The sequence below is a fragment of the Ambystoma mexicanum genome, chromosome 7p (assembly GCF_040938575.1).
Source record: "Ambystoma mexicanum isolate Mex_15411 chromosome 7p, UKY_AmexF1_1, whole genome shotgun sequence".
NCBI classification, from domain to species: Eukaryota; Metazoa; Chordata; class Amphibia; order Caudata; family Ambystomatidae; genus Ambystoma; species Ambystoma mexicanum.
This window is the reverse complement of record NC_090939.1, coordinates 362728025-362749111: the sequence shown is the minus strand read 5'-3', so window position 1 is coordinate 362749111 and position 21087 is coordinate 362728025. Positions and strand designations below refer to the sequence as shown.

The 21087-nt window shown below is 43.2% G+C and overlaps 1 protein-coding gene across 1 annotated transcript in view; it reads right to left on the bottom strand.

Annotated features, from left to right (window-relative positions):
• Window positions 1-18429, bottom strand: part of TMPRSS15 (transmembrane serine protease 15) — a 1663368-nt gene extending 1644939 nt beyond the window's left edge. Inside the window, 2 exon segments of the mRNA XM_069636234.1 lie at window positions 6380-6499; window positions 18282-18429. Of these exon segments, the coding sequence (XP_069492335.1) occupies window positions 6380-6499; window positions 18282-18429 (268 nt within the window).
• Window positions 18430-21087: the final 2658 nt, after the last annotated feature.

The window sequence follows — 21087 nt, the reverse complement described above, 5'->3', positions numbered from 1 at the left end:
CAGGCCACTGTTTGTTGGTGATAATAGAACAGCATGTCACAGTGAACACATTCAAACCTAACTTTAGTTTGTTTTAATTTTAAAATGGCCTTTGGCTCAGATCACTTCAGTCTGTAATGGAAATGTGAAAGCGTCTGAAGAGGTGAGATTGGAGTGTTTGCAAAATGTGCAGTTTCCAGATAAATCGGATGGCACAATGGCTGTGTCTTAGCCCCATTCCTTTTTTAACATGGGTTGAAATGATTAAGATGACTTAAAGCTATTCCGTTTGGATCTTTCTTTGTTGAATGGCACAGCACTGTTGTAGTCTGCATGTTCCAGCCTGCTGCATGAAGCAGGACTGATTATGGAATCCAAGCTGTGTCGCCTATGGGCAGGGTTTATCAGCAGCAGTTGGATCGGTCAGACCAGAAAAAGAGATGCAACTTGGCGGATGAATAGACTCTCCGCTGTGTAACTCTGCACAATTTATGCTGTGCCATGTGCTGCCGGAATCTGAATAAATAAACCGCCCTACCATGAGTCGTCATCTCAGTGCGCAACTTTGATATTGAACAATTTGGCAATGATGCAAACTTGTGCTGCAGTGTGGGGCATCCCAACCAACAAACACTGCACCCAGAAGGCATCCACTCACCCGCCCTGGGAACCCACTCATTGAAGCCTGGGAGCCAAAATGCTCTGAGCCTGAAGTGAAAAAAGAAAAGGAGCCAGTTAGCCCATCAAGTCACAGGGGAAGCAGCCATAAGGAAGTCAGTGCCAGTAAGCAAAATGTTACCAAGGATGCAGCGAGCTCAACAAATGCCAGTGAAGGTCATCTTAAAGTGATGCAAAGTTTCTCCAGGGACAGTGATCCAGAGCACTAACTCACACCTCTTCTGCTCTCGTGCACCACAGGGAACAGGAACTGCTGCACCATGGATTAGAAGGATCTACATCAGACTGGCTAATGGGAAACCTACTGCGCAACAATATTGTGCTGCTGAACTGTAAGTACCACACTACACGGTCTTAAGAAGCACGATATATAAGGCGGGAAGGAATTATGCTTCTTGTCATGTGAGTTGTAATGCCACTAAGGCAACAGACACTTGAACTGGTTTTGCTATCATATTCATTTCCTTGTATGGGAAGCATGAGCAGGTTGGTGCTTTCAAAATGATGGCTAGTACTTGTTAGTAATTGTAATACAATATAGTCCAAAGAAACACTGACACACTACGTATTGTAAAAATAAATGGCTTAATTAAGTACAAGCAGACCAAAGTAAATCCGAGGTAAGTAAAACTATCTTATTATATATAAAGACATTATAAAAACACAACACTATGCTTGCAGGTACACAGACCAAAGCCTATAACCTAATTTGGAACCCCTAATATTAGTTCTAGGGAAGCTAAAACCAATAGTTACTTTTGGATTACTTATAGTAAATGTAACTGGTTACTGTAATGGTTACTTATTGCACATCTGCAACTTGCTGCTTGGTGTCAGTTTCATCAGGAGGGTCAAGTGTTTTTTTTGTTGTGAGGGCTGATGCAGTAGTGTTGACGAGCAGTTGCATGCCTCTGCTGGAAATCCTGCCCCCTGCCTCCCTATATGTTGGAAGCCTGAGAGTGTGCCGTGTTTGACATCAGCAGTTGTGCCAATACCGCAGCATATATCCGAAAGAAGATACCCATTGAGACAACCCTGTGGAATGTATCCCTGAAGAGACAGCAATATGAGGGAGGAACTCCCTGAAGGAATATGAAAGGGAGCAGAGAGAGAAGCTAGTGTAGTCACAAGAAACATGTGAAACGTCTCAAGATACTGGCTGAAGAGGATGTATGGATCCTACAGAAACTAATGTCATAGTAAGGAGTCAAGTGAACTTTTAAATACGAAGAAGAAGATTACACGTGCAGTAAGTGCAGAAGAGAATCAACCATTCAATAACTGTACAGATGCTGAAACGCAAGGTAGAATAAGTCACCTTAGAAGCTGCTATATGTTGTGAATAGAATGCAGACCAAGTTGCCATTGTATAGAAGATAGACATTGGTATTATGAATTTTAGTAAAGCTAAGTGATCCGAATGTTCCAGACATGACACAAGCATGGCAACCAATTGTAGAGGCCCGTATAACGAAGGACCTTATAGTTTGAATACCAATTGAAAACTGTGTACTTAATGATTTTAAGGATGACATGTTTTACGCGTAGGTATGTATTGTCCACCTGACAGTGGGCAGCCAATCACAACCCCAGTTCCTATGTAATGTATACTTAGATGTTCCGCTTAAGCCAATTACAATCACTAGTAGGTTTTTCATTATTTGCCACATAGTATGACATCACCTCTGACCTATTTTAGTGTGAAATGTATGTTTTGTGAAAAGATTGCTGAGAGAAATAGAGCACACATCTGTTTGTTGTTCGTTGTAACTCCCTGTTTTAGATAATAAAACAGAACTTTGCCATCTACCTGAGTTGGTTCAGTTATTCTCCGAACCCATCAATTGCATGCACATAAATTCAGTAGCTTAATTTTTCATGTGGCATTGCATTTGCTATCTTGGCATGTCAGCCTTGGATGCCATCTCCATACACGTGTCATGTCCATTCGCCCATCCGTGATCAGGTGTGCCTCTTTTGAGTGGTGTTTCCACATGTTCTCATGGGTTTAGGGTTGTACTTTTAGTAGAAGTGTCATATGGGTCCGGTTTGAGTATTATTTCCATTGCTCCTTTTTGTTCCCAGTCCAACCCTGCCCAGGTTGCATGGAGATGCAAAACACCTGACTATCACAATTCACATGGGTCGAATACCCACTTGAGAAGTTTGCATGTGGGTGATTTATGTAGTATGTGGTGCCTTGCTGGTGAGCTGCAGGTGTTGGGGCCCGAATGTCCTTATCATGTGTCATGTGTAATGTTGCTGATCTGTTCCCATTGATATGCTCAAGGGCTGTTGATGGAGAGGGGTGTGTTGCCTTACCTTTTTATTTATGTTTGCGTATCCTGTGGTTGGCTAGTTTGCTTTCTGGTATTCCTGGAGGGTATTGTCAGTGGTTTGTGCACTTCATGTGATGGATGTCGATGGGGTAGCATTGTACTTGTCATGGGGCACAGACAGTTTGGCAGGTAAATGGCACATTATCAGCGTGTTGATATGGGAAGCTGCATTAGTCCAATTGCAGCATTGAAGGCCATCAGGAATGTTGCTTTACTGTTTGTGTTCCACAGGGGTTGGTATTCATGTGAAGTATGTTTGTACTACTTGGTTGTGTGTGTGTGTCCCTTTCCTGTGTTTGTTGGCCTGCTAAGGGGATGGGTTGTATCTGTGGCCCTCAACTGCTGTGGCACAATGTGTAGCCATATTATGCAGGACACAAAATGCGACAGTGATCTTGCATATTACCGGAGGTGAATATAGCAATACCCACCTGAGCAGAAGAGTGACTTTGGCACACTAAATGTGTGCTCCACCATATGTGTGCTGTGTTGTAGGGTGCCTCACATGGGTTGGCTGGATGCCTGATGAGTTTCAACAGGAATGTTGACAGCGGATAGGCAATGTCCACTGCAAAGGAGTATATGGTTAATAATTGCATGTGTTGTAATTCGTTTTGTTTCTGTGTGTCATGTGACTGCTTGTGTGTGTGTGATAGTTGAAACTCACCCACCAGTCTGGTGTATCTGAAGATTCCTGATGCAAGGGCTTGGTATATAGGGAATGGAGGAAGATGTAGCTGTCAAACATGTATCCTAGGTAATTGGCAATGACAAGCATGATGTGTCCCTTGGCATCACAGATTACCAGCAAATGGATGGAATGTTAATGTTCCCTATTTCTGCATATGGGCTCAGTGTCTCGGGGGTTTGGGGGCTTGCCGTACTACATGGGTGCAGTCGATGGCTCCCAGTACCCAGGGGGAGTCTGCAAATCCATAGAATCCTGGCATACTCTCTGCCTTGCCTGCAGTGTGTGTGACATGTGATTGTGCCTATCCACAAGTGCAAGGATAATCGCAGGACCTAGTTTAAGCACTTTGATTGTGTGGGCTCTGTTATACCCCCATAGTGGCTGTGGTGCGGTGGACTGATTCTGTGGCCATGAAGTATGAGGCCGATAGCACTTTGACCAGAGGTGGCACAGCCTGTGAGCACATGATGGGTGTTACCAAATCATTCTCTCACATCTGACAAGATAAAGGATGACACGGGGAGGGAAGTGGTATCTTCCATGCACCTTCTCTTCTGGCATCCCGAATAAAGTTATTCTTGGATGGCATATTCTGGGCCTCCTCCTTATCCTCCTCCTCCACCTTCCATATAATAGTATCGGTGCTAGCAATGCAGAATCCGGCATTGTGGCAATCTATGTTCAATGGGGTTGCATTGCGCTGATATATGTTAACTTTCATTGTGCTTTGTGCTTTGCAACATGTAACGTGTGGTGGTAAGATTGCGAGATGTTTGTTTTCCTTTGGACTCCTGACATTTGCGCAATATCTTCTGTAATTACGGTTTCCTTAGCGCTTGATGGGGCATGTTTTTGCATGCAAATTTCCTCCCTTCCCAGGCCCATGTTCTTCCTCATTATTCTCCTTGAAAGGGGATTGTGCATGTTCCGGCCCCTAACTAGTTATTTGCAATGGCCCTTCCCGAGTATTGTGCTCTGGCGGATAAAGTGCTCCTGCACAGCGCAAGCTGCGAAGGGCCAGCGCAAAGTCCGGTCTGTGAATCAGTTGTTGGGTTTTGTGTGGCGCAAAGTGTACTTTAACGGCGCAACGTCACTGCGCCACACAAAAATGTTTGTAAATGAGGCCCAGGTTTTTTTAAAAAGTCTGTGTTTTGAAAGACTCTCTGTAGGAGAATGTTGGCTGCAAAACTACCTGTTGGCAATCCCCATTGAGTATCTGAACAGAATTCAAGTTTGGTAAAGCTGACACTACTATGGGAGAAAAACATTTTCTAACCTTTCTAACATTACTTAGTATACCTTTATGTTGCCTGAACTTTGGATGTTTAGGTTGACAAAATCATGCATTTGAAACACCAGTCTTTGCTGTGTCCTTTATAAGTCACACTCGCAACCATGTAAAATGTGATAAGAGAAAAAAATTAAATATGTGTCCCAGGTTTGCACGTGGTGTTGTCTGTGATTGATACACCTGAACATGTTAGAGTACGTTAAACATGAGAACATAATTACAAGAAAAAGTTATTTGAGGACAGATGCATTAGACACACATTGCCATAATAGCTTCAATATGCTATTTTCAACTAGTAGTGGGTTTTGTTCATTAACCTTATAATTTACCTGGATTCTCCGCATTTCTCACTCAGAGTTTGCATCTGTTTCTCCTGTGGATGAACCTGACCTCAAATGTTACAAAGTCACTGATTTATATTCACCTGGATACTGCATCCCACAGCACAAACCTAAGAGGGGAACATGTCTCTTGGGCAATAAGCCTGCATGCCTTTCTTCAACTTGAGACACGTTCAAGGCACAGGTTGACTAATACATCATGGGTTTGATTCATAAAACGATTTCCAAGAGTAGAATCCCATGTTTCTTTTAAGAATCAATTGGACACTTGCTTACCTTATCTTACTGTTACAAGTTCTTCCATTGGTCTCGTAGGTCAGCCTCAGATACCTTTACTGAACTTCTTATCAAAGTCCTGGGCAACTTCAATAGGGATCAACCCTGATTCTGAATTGCTGATCTACTTTGTGATCACTCGCAAATATTCAACTTCGATCAAATTACAAACCCTTTTAATTTAAATGGGACTAGTTTGTCCTTATTCTACAAGCTCTTTCTTCAAATATAAGGGAGTTGAAAAGCTGGAAGCTGAACAGTAGTGTAAGCATTACATTATTTTGTACCCAGAGAAACCAGATATCAGTATTAAGTTAATTCACTGAACCAATACTCAACGAACTGCAAGACTTAATTGACAGCAAAGTGGTCAACTTAGTGGTATCATGGTTGCACGTTACTATGCTACTGATTATGCATTAAACACTAATGTTGATAATTTGAATTACTGATGTCTCGACCTATACAATGAACACTACAGGGCACAATTTTACCTTGGTTTCTCGTCACTGATGAAACATACATGTGTTCCCCATGAAGTTTTGAAAGTCCTAAAATACATTTGTTTTATGTGGCAGCAATCACACATGTCCCTTCGATGTGTGTGTAAAGCTTTGTAAACTGCTCATGAAAGATGCAAAGCAGATGAAATACTATATGCATGCAATAGATCACTATTGTACGTGACAATATTTGAAACACTATTTGTGTTTGCAATGCAGTTCTCTATGGTGTAATTGTACTGACACGAATGTCATGAACATACCACTTTTTGATTGCTTACCGCATGTTTTTTCTTCTTCATCTGAACCATCTGGACAGTGTTGTACACCATCACAAAAGTCACTCTGTAAAATACACGTCGTTCCATCTGCGCATACTTTGTGCACAGTTGAGCAGGGTGCTGCAATGTGAGAAAAAAACAGCAAGATTGTTACGCGACTAATATCATGTATGCTTTGAGCGACAAACATGTTGGTATTGATCCTCACAATCCGGTCTTGACACTGAGCGTCTTTCCTCAGCATGGCAAAAATCTAGGTATTGAAAGGTTTTTGGAATTGGATGAATTTATTAGGATGAATTATTGTGTGCTTACACTACTTTGATGGCAAGTGGAAGGACAATGCTCTCTCGTGGCATATGGAACACTGCAAACGCACACATCAAACAAACACAAACTTAGTGAAGAAATATAAAAGCTGAATGAAAACAATGGATACACACGATGAGGTGGGATCAGAGAGAGTTTGCTAATTTATCCAAATTCTTCAAGAGGTAAAAACAGAGTGTTTTTGAGCAAGGGATCACCACGTACCATTTACTTTTGCACTTCATTTTCACCCTGTGAAGGTCTACATTATAATTTTTAAAAAGGAGTGGATGATGAACTTTTTTGGATGGAATATGTATTTTCCAAGAGTATAAATGTGTACAGTTAATACTTACTATCAATTCAAGTATTGGAAACATTCCACTTCAACAGTCAACACGTTAACTTTGCACGCCAACTCATCGAGCACACCAGCATAGCAATGTCATCCTCAATGTGTTTTGAAGATTTTTGTGGCTCCCTGCCCCAAAATATATGTCAAGCTCTAGTTATGTTGCTTGCCACATTCTCATATCAGAGAGGACCAATTACATTACTCGAGTGGGGATGACATTTCTCTGGCTCGATGTATATCACGTGTTGTCAAAAATCATCAACCATTTCAAAATACATGTAACAACAAATTCCCATGTCACAATGTGACACTGATGCTGCCTTACTTCCTCCCCGCAAGCCTATGGTGGCCCTCCCCCACTGGCTACTGGTTTGTATGTCAAAATATAAAGATTTGAGGGAAGATTCATCCACTAATAGAACTCAATGATTTTGAATTCCCTACATGTGCCTCTCTTCCCCAAGATAGACTACTCTGGGGAACTGCATTGCTACCACTCAGCATAATAGCTACCACAAAGCCTGGTTTGGAAGCATGTGGCACTAAGACATACAGTAGCACTGGGGGTACCATGGACCTTGACCATCTCTCATTAATTTATGGGTAATTATCTGCATGTATTCATTTCTGCAGCAAATTTTCCACCAACCTTATCACCTTAGCATACACCCAGATCTTGGTACTGCTGGGGTTTCATCACCACTATCTGAAGTCAGTGTTCTGGTTGGCACACTGAGCTTCCTCTCTGTAATGTATTGATTGTGTGAATATTTGAGCTTGCAGGAAATAATGTGATAAATATTCTGAGCAAAGATTTTGACATCCTTCTATAGGTCTTACATGCAAGAAGTCTAGCAACTCTAAACATCAGCACTACTTTATAGACTTCACGCCTCAGTGGTCCTTAAAATACATTTCAATTATCATGCCCACTTACCTTCTTTTTGTCCATTTCGGGAGGAGACGCGCTGGGAAGACTTCTGACAACAGCACCTCTGCTCCCGATCTGCAACGGGCCATCATGGAAAGGAAGAAGGGACTACACATAGTCCCTTCTCTTTTTCCATGGTGGCCATTTTCTTTGTTTACATTTTTCCTATTTTTTGAATGGCCACCATGAAAGAGAGAAGGGACTACTTGGAGGGACTCGTAGTCCCTTCTCTCTTTCCATGGTGGCCATTTTGTTTGTTTATCTTTTTATTTTCATTTTCAATGGCCACCATGGGAAGGGAAAACTGACTTTGTTTTTCCTTTCCGGGCAGCCATTATTGTGACATTTTTGTTTTTCTGTTCTGAAGCTCTGGATCATTTCGGAACAGAAAAAAAATGCTCTTAGTACCCTGGTCTTATGGGATGGGGTACTAATAACAGCACGACCCTCACAGGGGTGGGCATTACCACTTCAGGTAATGCCCCAGGGCCTTTATTAAGGCCCTTGCTTCGCTCAGTCCTGTAACTATGGAACCCGGGCATTAGTTGAAGTGGTAATTCCCCCCCTACTGGGGTCTATTGCTTAATGAAAGCATTAAATGTAAAACAAACATGAACATTGTTATTACATGGCTAGTCTGGTCTATATTTGTGCATCATCTGGACATGTTTACTTACTATGTTAATTTGTATTTCTACTAGGTATCAAGGATAAAGCCAACATTATGATTTTTCTTACAAGCTCATAATGGCTTCATTGCTGCAGCCGTCTGGGTATGTTGTCATATTATGGCATGCTATTTATCGTGACAAAGCCAACAGGAGTATGTCCTTACATGGAGATATTACATAAATTTGCAGAGCTAGTATCCACATGCTTTCTTATAGTAACATTAGTGGCATTATGTGCAAAGCAAAAAGAGTATGCTCTTATATGGAATAACGATGTATATTGAAGAGGCCAGCATGGGAATATATGGCCAGAGCCAGTGGGAAAGCAGTGCATATATTGTGGGAAAAGACATAATGATCATGGTAAAATCACAGAAGCGTTTGCCTTTACTTCACTATGCTTGGTTGCTCGCACATGATTGTGGGAAAAGTTTACGTCACTTCAATTAAAAAAAACATGAAATACCAGCTGCCACTGCATCCTGGTAGCGAGAGGAATTGCCTAATTATGAAATTGTCTATATTTCACATGTATGTAAAATGTAATATTCAGTTTTGCAAGATTGTACCATTGTTGAGGTCTGAGCATGTGAGGCATGCAGGCTTCCTCATGAAGGGAGATGAAATCTCAAAGCTTTGTATGACCACTTCTAAAAGTCAGACACAAGCCTTGGTTTGTACTTCACCTGGGAGGTTTCCTCCCATACACTTCATGAGAAAACTGCAGATTGCTGTTGCTGAAAAAGATAAACGATACAACTTGATCAGTGATTTATGTACATATCTAGTCAACTGCATAACTCATATGGTACCGTAAGTCACTTCATAATATTTTAGGCATTGCTCATTGTTGGATCAACTCCTGGGAGACCCCTCATATAATGAAATATTGAAACTCTTTATTTGTACCGGTTTGTCAAATGCTGAATTTGAGCTTTAATGTGGTGAACAATGGCCATATAGCCACGTGACAATTGGGTGTTTTTGTTTCTTTTTCATTTTGTCGCTTATGATTGGGAATGGTGCGAACTGTACACAAAGCACATTCACGCTGGGAACCTGTCTATGTAAAGACCTCTTTAACAGAGCTCTCAAGTTTCCCATGGCCATGCACACAAGGGTCATCAGTCCTGATTTTGGCTGGAACTCTGGGAATTGTCGTTTTCCTACATTTCCAACGGGACGTTCATCGTGGAGCGAGGGAGAGTGCGACAATTTTCTGGATCTCATTTCTGTGATTGTTGTTATCCAGTCCTTTCTTTTTAATACATTGTTGTCCAGTCCTTTCTTTTTAATACATTTTGAAGATACACAGGATTGTCGCAAAGATCACTCGCCCCACAATCGCAGGAAATAAGAATGTCATGGAAATATGCAGTTAGACCTGATAGAAACGGGTTACCCTTTTCATTAGTTCTGTATGGAGGTCCTCCTAGGGGGTGTTGACTTGAGGGCAGCTAATCAATCTAAACATGGACACTAATCTCCACTCTAGCTGGTACTGGAGGGAGAGCAGACCCAAATCATACCTCAATGAAATGACTGGGTGAGACTGCGGAAGCGAGAGAACACATTTCCATAATAGACCTTCCAACCTCTCCCAGATAATTGTTATGATTGCTGGCAGTACATCTATGCCATAAATCAAAGTGGGAATGACTTTACTGGCATATAATTCTATTGAAAACTCAGTTTCTTCATCTGGCTCCCTGGATTAACCAGCTTCTCTTCCAAGATACTCTCTATGTAGCCCTTAGATGGAAATGACTGGATGTTAAACCCCAAATATACGACCTCCTTAACCTTAGCAATGACTTGACCGTTCATCCCCCATGTAAAGGTGGAATCCCTAATTAACAGACATTTAAAATTATACTATTTTAGATTATGCTGGGTTTATCTTTAAATTGTTAACCCATACAAATTCTCTGAATGCATCTAGCAGTCTCTGTAGTCCAATGGGGGTATGGTCTTGCAGCTCAATGTTTTCTGCATACACAACCCATTTCAATCTCTCCTTTCCCACCATTGGACTAGAGAGACCCTTTCCTTGCAAGCCAATGGCCACATCTGTTAGATATAGATTAAATAGGCATGGGGCCACAATACAACCCTGACTCCCTTGTGTGTCTGGATTCGAATGGATAGATTTCCTCTTGTATCCATACTTATCCTCAAAAAAGACTGTTGTGAAGCTCTATAGTGATGGATAGGAGTGAGTCCGGAATACAAACTAGTGTACCCTAAGATAACAACTACCTTTACACAGCCACTTAACAAATATGGGCTGCGTACCGTGTAATCAATAGCAAACAAAATGTTTCCTAAAATTTCATTTTTTAATTCATTTTCTTATTCAAGCACAAGAAACAAAGCACATTGAAAAACAAATATACAACAACATAGCAGTATACAATAATAAATGTATTCCACCTCACAAAATCAAGTCCAAAAAATGCTTGATGAAACGACAAAGTGACAACTTAATTTCTCTTATTACCCACCATGTCAACAAAGCCCAATTTATATAAGTTTCTTTCCTGTATGTTGCAAATAACTGGACATTCTTCAGGGGAAGTAATTTGTCTTGTGCTTCAGGTAGATCTTTTTCATTCCTCTAAACACCAGATTCATCTATCTAAGGGTACACAAAAGGACATACACATCACTACATGGGCATCTTGGGTCTGATTATTCAACCTAGCCAAACCCTAATCACCAATAGGGTGGAACGGTATACAGTTAATCATAAACCTGAACCGAAAGTCTGTAGAAAAAATGTCTTCAAACTTAATAGCAATTCCAATTCTTGCTCTTCACTTTTCTAGCAGATTGAAGGGTTCACTCAATAAGACAGGTACCTAAAACCAATTACAAAAAGCTAACCTTAGTAGAGAAAATGGTACAGTATTCCCACTTCCTCAACAGGGTAGACCACATCAAAGGGGACAAAAGACACACTATGTGCAGAAAAATCAACAGGATTTAACTTCTGTTCAATGATTTTACATTTTTCCTTACATCTATTTGTTTCACCGAGATTTTGTATATGGCGAAGGGGTTTGTGCCATGTCGACTTCTTATTCTAGGAAGCTAAGCTTCACTGTATTGGGCTCCATCTTCTGTATTTTCAGGAGGCTTGTTTAATCCACAGCTTGTGGTCCTTATGATCTGTCACTCTTTCCCATTTCTAGTACCATTGGTGGCTGCCACATAGGCCGGATACTTGGCCCCCCGAGGAGCCATCACTGCCTCAAATGAGGATGTTGTATTGTCTCTCTTTCCTTAAGGGTTTTGCTGGGGTCATAGTTGGTACCACAATGGGTGTTTTAGTTTGGCCCTTCTCTGATTTTTGGAGGTCAATTTTTGGAAGGAGACCCTTACTCCAACCTACCCACCCTTCTTTTTCTTGTAACATCATAACTCCATTATCCAGTGAAGTTATGTTTTGTTTTGCTGTTTTTCTTTCTGTTGATAATGGGCCACTTAGACCTTACAGAGTTGTTTGGAATAGCAATTGATCTTAAAAACGTCAGTGTGGCTGATTTCTCTGCCTTTGGAGTTTTCTGTTTTTTTTTTTTTTTGTGTGTATCCCGGTTGTACTTGGAGGTTCAATAAGAGCCCCTTCTACATTTCTTTTATTGTTCTTCCTTTTCGTTTTCCCATTTATCTTGGATGGCTTAGACACCAGATCACTTAGCCCTTCTTTTGTTAGATCTATAGAAAGGGTGCCCCCTCTTCCTTGCTCCTTGGGAGGTCGCAGCACTCTGCCTCCATAACAGACTCAGAGAGTGGCGTATCATTGAATTCATGTAATTCCCGATATTGAAAAATGTCTTCTCTGTTCCAACCCCATGCGCCCATCCGTCTTTGGGCATCTTTCAACACTGAATCCACTGAGGTAGAGAATGTATCAATAGCACCTTGTGTACTGGACAATTTACCTTGCAGTTCATCCATTCCCTTTGACTGTTGTTTAATGTCTAATTTTAAATCTGCAAAATGTGCGAGAAGGTTTTCATTTATGGAGATTTTAATCCCACCATGGAGCTTTCACATGATCCTACTTCCCAGGTGAGTCCCAGGAGCACCCATGACTGTGTTAGAGATTCAAAGATATTCACCAAGGAGTTTAGCACAAAATGTAGTGCCGACAGGGTAGCCTCATTAGACCCTTTGTGTGACTCTTCCCCAGCCATCACGCCATCTGGTATCTTTCTATTTATGGTCTCATTCACCAAGTTATTTGTCCCTGAGCCTCCTTGTGTCTGTATTGGGCTAAATGCTAGGCCTAAAGCTATGGGGATGGATGTCATTGTGATATAGTCCTACTTTCTATATCCATCCTTTCTATTGTCCCCCACATGTCTAGTCGAAGCACAATCAGCCTTTTGATCTTCGTCTTCACACATGTCTAAGTCACCCGCACTATGACATTTCCTTTTGGGGAAGACATTTGTTATTGTTTTTTTCATAGTGCTAGCTGTTAAGGCGAATTCAAGACCTTCCGTTAATAGTAGTTTCATTCTTGAGATGTTAGTAGGTGGATCAGCAACTCGTAGATTGTGTCAGTTGCTCCTTTTAAGTTGATGGACAAGTTTGCTCCATCTGATGATCCTTCTGGGATGGATGAGCCCTTTAGCCCAGAGAAGAAAGTCTTTTGTCAGTTGATAAGCAACACAGGTACATCAATTTCAGGGACTCTTAAATCATCATCCAAGAGCCCACTCCTAAAATAATATAATCAAGACATTACTAAGTATCTCTAAAGATAACTGGATAAGCGCTCTTAGGTACTATGTGGGAGATGGACTATCCTCCTAATGAAGGACACTTTTTTTATATTTACGGAGCGTGGGCTGTCTCTAACTGGTTCAAGGTATACAGCCAGCTCACGGTCCCCTAATTAAGAGGAGTGGTAAACTTCCAACAGGCTCAAGGCCCACAGTCACCTTGTTGGCTTTTAGCTAGTTCTTCCAACCGGCTCAAAGGCACCAGGCCGGCAGTTACCTAGTTGGCTCTAGCTAGGTCTTCCAACCGGCACAAAAGCACCTGGCCCACAGTCGCCTAGTGGCCTATAGGTTGAACTTCCCCCCGGCTCAAAGGCTCAGGACCCGCAGTCACCAGGATGGAGATGAATTGATAAACCCAACCTGGCTCAAAGGTACTTTGCTGCAGTCGACAAGTTTATCTAAGCACAGACCAGAGAGGTCTTAGAAAAAACAGGAGCTCCTCACTGGCTTTTTAATCTAATCTGCCAGTTCAGCCTCTTAGCAAGGACGCCTGATCAATGGATTCATCACCACTTTGCCAAGTTTGATACATGTCTTCAAACTTAATAGCAATTCCAATTCTTGCTCTTCACTTTTCTAGCAGATTGAAGGGTTCACTCAATAAGACAGGTACCTAAAACCAATTACAAAAAGCTAACCTTAGTAGAGAAAATGGTACAGTATTCCCACTTCCTCAACAGGGTAGACCACATCAAAGGGGACAAAAGACACACTATGTGCAGAAAAATCAACAGGATTTAACTGTGGGCCAGGTGCTTTTGTGCCGGTTGGAGCTCCTCACTGGCTTTTTAATCTAATCTGCCAGTTCAGCCTCTTAGCAAGGACGCCTGATCAATGGATTCATCACCACTTTGCCAAGTTTGATACAATAGCAGTTTGCCTGCATGAGCGCTCAGCTTCAAAATCACCAAAGTGATTATCCTCCTTGTGTCACAGGATCTCTGCGTACTGATGACTCATATCACGCTCTTGGTTTAGGTCCCAGTCTGGGTTTTTGACTCCCATTTCTTCCAGCCCCTACCGGTCTGCATTCCTCTCCCCTTACCTTGCCTGTTCATGGGAATGCGTGACCGGTTCTTCTTGCGATTGTTCTCCTACTCTGTGTGCTGGGCGAGCTTCTTCTTAATTCAGTACTTTTTCCTCACAGATCTCCTACACAGCCCTTGTAACGACTGTACGGATGCTTCCTATTGCATTCCCATCACTGTCTGCCAGCCTCCCTTTACCGTCTGGATGCCATTTAGCAAAGAAGTCCTGTTGTCCTCTTGACTCATAGAGTGGACTGCTCTAGCTCCATCTCAGCCTTCTCTGCATCTCCTTCCTACCTCCCGGGCTTCACAGTCTCTTGTACTGGTTGGTTGTGTGTCTCTGATAGGCAGTCCTTCTTTCTTTTTTATGGCATAGGAGGAACCACACTTCTGCAGAAATCTATACAACTGCAGTTCCTTCTTGGTATTGCTCTTCATTTTTCTTGTGTCCAAACTCGTTCCATTATTTGGATTACCTATTTTACTGAGGTTCTCCTTTATCTCAGTAGTTTCCAAATCCTTGAGTTAATCTGCCTTATAACAGTTCATAGATCTAGGAGGTCATTACAACCTTGGTGCTAAGTGCACCAATTTACCACCATGGTGTAAACTCTGTTTACACCATGGTGGATGGTGGATTTACCGCCCCATTCCAAGGTGAGTGGGGCGGTAAATCCCCATTTCCCATTTTCCCTTCCCCATTCCCATTTTTGCCCCATAGGGCATAATGGGAGTGGGGAAGGCGCTAATTACGCCGCTGTAAATTACGGCGGCGTAATTAGCACCATGGCGGGTTAGCGCCATGGATTTTAACGCCTGCTAAAAGCAGGCGTTAAAATCAGAATCAGGTGTTAAGGGTTAACGGTGGCGTTAACCCTTAACGCCTGAGTTGTAATGAGGGCCCTAGTCTCTACAAACAGGTTAGCAGAAGAAGGAGCGGCTAGAGTGTGTGGGGCTCTGATGTTCTCATTAGAGCTATACCCTTGATAGTCATCCTTCACCCTCGGAGGGAATCCCTTCCCAGAAGGTCCTCCAACAGAAAACCACCCAAAGGTGGGATATTGTCAGGTATGTCAGTTATATCAGCTTCTAAGTCAATAAGCACTGTTGTATCCCCTTCCTCCTAACCTGATTATTCAGTTGAAGACTGTGGTTTCTTGCTCATCTTTCTCCAATTCGGCTTCTTCTTGGTGAAGAGATATGGCCTTCCACGGATGGAAGCCACAATGTCGGCGTATAAAATAGGGCAGACAATGGATCCCCCCCGAGAACACCGGAGTGAGAGGAAAAAGCTTGTAGCTAAAAAAAACTCTTGTTGGAGCGGGTGGTATATTGTAGTCTGATGTAGTGACGTGCGATGCCGCAGGAGACTTTCGTTAATCTGCACGGTCAGAGTCCAAGAATCTCGGCGAAGGTGCACAGTAGAGACTCTGAGGACAAGGAAATCACAATCCAGAAGGAATCCAGATTGTCCAGGAAGAGGGAGAGATCCTTGAACCAACAGAAAGCTGTAGAGGACCATAGAAGTAGGAACAGGAAAGGAAAAGGAAAGAGCGGAAAAGAAAGACAATCGTATGCCACAGGATACGGCACACAGCAGGATTACAGAGCCGCAAACAGGACGCAAGAGAAAATAAAGTCATAACCTGCAGAGGAACAGAGCGAAAAACAAAGCAGAGGAAGGGAAAAAGAGAGCAAGGGACCTTGCAAGTCACTGCAAAGTAACGGGTAGCAGGTGCGGTAGTCAAAAGAGGAAAACTATCATCAGAACCCAAAGCTAGGTAGCGACGGGGTTGCAACGCAAAAATGAAAGTAAGATGCGGGGCTAAGTACCCATGAGTAAGAGGAAGATAAAAAGACTAGCCCGATGAGCGGGGCGGCGTGAACAATGCAATGGAACAATCTAATGGTGGCAAAGCCTCCACCTGTTCCATAAGCACCAGGGAGGCAGGCCCATGACAGATATTGGGTAGCAGTCTCACCTCCTTAGCCTCATGGGAAAGGCTTCCCTCCTGGAGAAAAGTGACAACACCTAGTGAATCGCCACAGTGTGTACAGTGCACAGTTGGCATGTTTCTGTTGTGTTTTAGGCCATCACCTAAGATCTTTGACATTAAAACAGGGAAACAGGTGCTGCATTTAAAACATAAAGTAAAACAGCAGATCTGCATAGGTGAAGATTTCAAATACGTAATTTCAACAGAAGAGATATTCATCATGCTTGAGTGCTCCAACAGGATGGTGATTCAGAAAAGAGTGCACCTGTTCAGTAACACAACGCAGAGGCATTCTGTTAATGAAATCAAATGAATTAAATAAAACAATGTTTTATTTATATCGTACTCGTACACAAGTGTTTCAGAGCGCGACGAGGCAAAGGAAGGGGAACAGGGGAGAAGGACAAAAATGATTAAAAAAACAACCATCATACTAGGCCCAGTGACACTGAGAACGAGCAAGTGCTTGGGAAAGGGAAAAGAGGGTAAGTGCATGGAAAGGGGGAGAGGTGGAAAGAGCGCAACAAAGGAGAGAGCATAATAAATAAATAAATGGATAAATAAATAAATAAATAAATAAATGTGGAAGTGCAGCCAGCAAGTGCTAGGGTAAGCAGATACGGTATATCTGATGAGTGCAGAAGAGAAGTGGGTTGGAGACTGTACAGGTACAGATACAGACTGCAAGTGAAAGGGGAGGCCCAGAGGCAGTGCAGGAGGGTGGCAGGGTGAACAGGTACCGGGCCCAAAGGACAGAGGGTGGCCAGGTGCACAGTGCCGAGAGAGATAACAGATCAGCAGGGGAGAAGAGGAGCAAAGGCAGAAGCAAAGAGGAAGGTCTTGAGGTGCTTCCGGAACCAGAGGTGGTTCTCTTTAAGTTTCAGGGTGGCAGAGAGGCTGTTCCAAAGGGAGGACCCAGCCAAAGACAGGGATCTACCCCCAGCACATTTCTTTGAAAAACGACTGACCCTGAGGGAGTTGGAAGTAGAGGAGCGAAGGGCTCAAGAGGGGAGATATTTACTGAGGGATAGTTGAAGGTATTTTGGACACAGGCTCCAGACAGCCTTATGGACAATGCAGAGGGTTTAAAATGTAATCCTTGCATCCACTTGGAGCCAATGAATGGATTTAAGAGCTGGAGAGATACAATTCCAGGGCTTGAGGCCAAGGTCAAATCTTGCAGTTCTGTTCTGGATTAGTCGTAAAGGGCAGAGAGTGGAGGCAGGTAGATTTAGAAAGAGGCTGTTACATTAGTCCAACCTAGGGAGAACCAGAGCTTGGGAGACAATAAGCTTCTGAGGGAAGGAGAGGAAAGGCAGAGTACCTCTGAGAAGGTGCAGTAAGAAGTTTGACTTGTTAGAGATGTCAGAGATGTGTGCGGAGAAAGTGAGTGTGGAGTCAAATATGACCCCAAGGTGCTTGGCCTCACAGAGAGGGGTAGGAGGAGGGCCAAGGGAGGCCAGCCAGAGAGTGTACCAATTAGGAGGATCTCAGTCTTGTTGGCATTTAGACAAAGATTGTTGGCGGCACAACAATTTTGAATGGTGATTAGGCAATCAGAGATGAGGGAAAGGGAGGAGATGGCTGAAGGAAGCCTAAAAATGAGTTGGGTGTCATCAGCATAACTATAGCAGAAAATGGAGATGCATTAGGCGAGAGTTGCCAGGTATTGGTTGAAAAGCCAGTGCGAGAGGTTAGACCCCTGGGGAACACCACAGGTAGAAAGGGAGATAGAAGATAGTAAGGACCCAAGTTGTACCTGGGAGGGTTGATCAGAGAGGAACGAGGTCAGTCAAGCCAGAGTCTGGTCGATGATACCCAAGTTGTCACGGAGACGTTTGAGCAGGGTGGTGTGGTTGACCGTGTCGAAAGCAGAGGAGAGATCAAGTAGGATGAGGACAGAGGGAATGTTAGAGTCAAGGTTGGAGAGCAGATCTTCACGGATGTTCATGAGAGCACTTTCCATGCTTTTTGAAGATCTGAAGCTAGATTGGTGGTCATAGAGAGAACCGACAGAATCAGAATGAAGGTTAAACGGAGAGATGGCCAGCTTTTTAAGGAGTTTACCCAAAAAGGGAGTAATGGAAATAGGACGATAGTTGGCCGGACAAGGAGGACCAGCTGTAGGTTTCTTAAGGAGAGGATGCACCAGGGAGTGATTCAGAAGGGAGGGGAAAGAGACAGAGGCAAAGCAGAGGTTGCAGAAATTGGCAAGGTTCAGAGCAAGGGTTTCAATGTGGTCCTTAATGGTTATAGAGGAGCAGGGATGAACCTGTTTTGATTAGGCTTTCATAGATCAGATTTGTCTAGCTACCTCATCAGGGGAGAAAAGAGGAACAGGGTGGAAATAGGGTGGGGGTAGCTGAAAGAGTTTCAGCAGGCAGAGAGGAGGGGGGAGGAGAGGGGGAGCAAACAAGAGGGTGGACAAGATGTCCTGGGTTTTAGAGATAAAGTGAGAGGAAAGGGCATTGCAAAGATTCTACGAGGCTAGAGGAGGGGTGGAGACTGAAGAAGGGTTGGCCAGCTCCTTACAGATTTTAAAGAGTTCAACCGAGTTGTTAGATGCCGCAGGGACTTGGGCTTGAATGTGGACTCTCTTCTTGGTGCGCACAGAGAGTCGGTATTGCTTTGGAGCAGACGGCAGGCCAGTTTGTCAGAGGATGAACAAGAAGCCCTCCACTTCCTCTCAGCCACCCTACACTTATGTTTAAGTGTAGCTAGGTCAGAGTCATACCAAGAGTTGCACTGGGCTTTGGACTTCAAGCAGATCCTCATGAGAGGGGCTAGAGCATCAACAGTAGCAGAAATAGAGGAATAGAGCAGGGCCAGGGCTGTGTCAGCCTGCGGTGGTGGGGCGGGGAGAGAAGGTGGCGGCGAAAGCCTCGACTGACACGCTGCATAGGTCAAATGTCTAAGAAGGTGGATGGCAGTCTTGTGGTAGGCTTGCCTTGAGGGGAGGAGATGGTAGCATGGGAGGATAGGAGGTAGTGATCACTCCATGAGAAAGGAGTGGTGAGGGTAATAGGGAGAGGGAGGCCAGAGGAGATCAAGTCATCAAGTGTGTGACCAGCAGAGTGAGTCAGGCCAGAGGGGAGGATAGAGAGGGAGAGTGAATTGCAGAGGTCACGAAGAGCCAAGATGAGGAACAGGGAGAATCAAGATGGATGTTGAGGTTACCAAGGAGGATGGGTTGAGTGGTTGAGGCCAGGAGGAAAGAGGAGAGATCTGCCCACTCTGAGAGAAAAGAGGTGATTTGACCAGAGGGTTCTTGATTTGTCCAGTTCACATCTTGAGGTTTTCACAGTGCAACATGATTGAGGCTTGGGAATTAGGCTGGGTTGACCCTGGGAGCCCAGGATTGCTATTCACTCTTTGGTCTGTTCTCCAATGTAAATCAACTGTCAGATTTGTATTTCACAAGGTACTGCCCAATATGCAGGCATAGGTATCCAGCGTCCTTGCACTTTTCACCATGTGCAATATTGCTCAGTAAGACCCATTCCCTGAAGCCCTATATAAACAAGTCAAACCAACTGAGTAGCATGGGATTTAGGAGTCAGAGTGTGGAGCTGCAGGTGCAATGTACATGGTGGTGGAGCAGCACAAGTAAAGGAGAGAGAGAGATGCAGATGAAAGAAAAGATAGAGCAAGAGAGAGAGAAAGACGTGCAGAGGAGAGAGAGTAGCAGAGGGGGTAGATAATAGAGAAAGAAGAGCATTTGGAGCAGAAGGATAGAACATGGTGAAGTGGCAAGGAGGCACAGAAAAGGGGAAGCAACAGAGAATGTTGAGTGGTGCAGAGATTAGGGAGTAGAGGAGGAGAAAAAGGGAGTAAAAAGGCCAGAAAGGAGGAGCAAAGGAGTAAGATAGAGATTGAGGGATGGAGGAGACAGTCAAGCCTAAGGCAGAGTGAAGATCTGGTATACCAGAGACTGGAAACCATGGTAGGATTCTTGATGAGGTAGTGGATGAGTCACATTGGGTAGCTCAGGGGTTGGTGGGACATGAATATCGACATAATCCCCACAGGATGGGCAGATCAAAAGTAGTGTGGCATTGGCAGATGTTTATGAATTCAATTTAATTTAATTTGTCCAAGTATATTTTTACATATATTTCCAAGGCCATCATAAATAATCATGCCATACGCATTATTCCACCTATAAATAAAAAGTATCAAACTGTCCAAAGCATATGATGAATACCAAACTGTTGTTTCAACAACATGCAAAGTTAAAATATGTTAACATGTTCACCTATATATTATGCATGATACACATATATATATGTCTGTACTTGTTTTTGCACGTGTTTCTCCCTACACACTGTAACCTGTAGAACACTAGAGATTACAATCAAAACAATGCAATGTATTGTGCCCTAATATGACTAAATCAAGGAAATGATCACTACCAAACCTTCATGATAGTTTCCTTCTCAGTGATTGCTTTGGCGAGTGCTGTTATGCTCTGCTACTTTGCTGGACTACTACCACAGCCGCCTTCAATATTTTCAGTTGCACTCTGCTGGACAGCATCGTTCTGGCGACTCTACTGCTACCACACTTGGTACGCTGACTTAGTCAATACAAATTGCTACTTGTGACTTTTAAAGAATTATTGAAC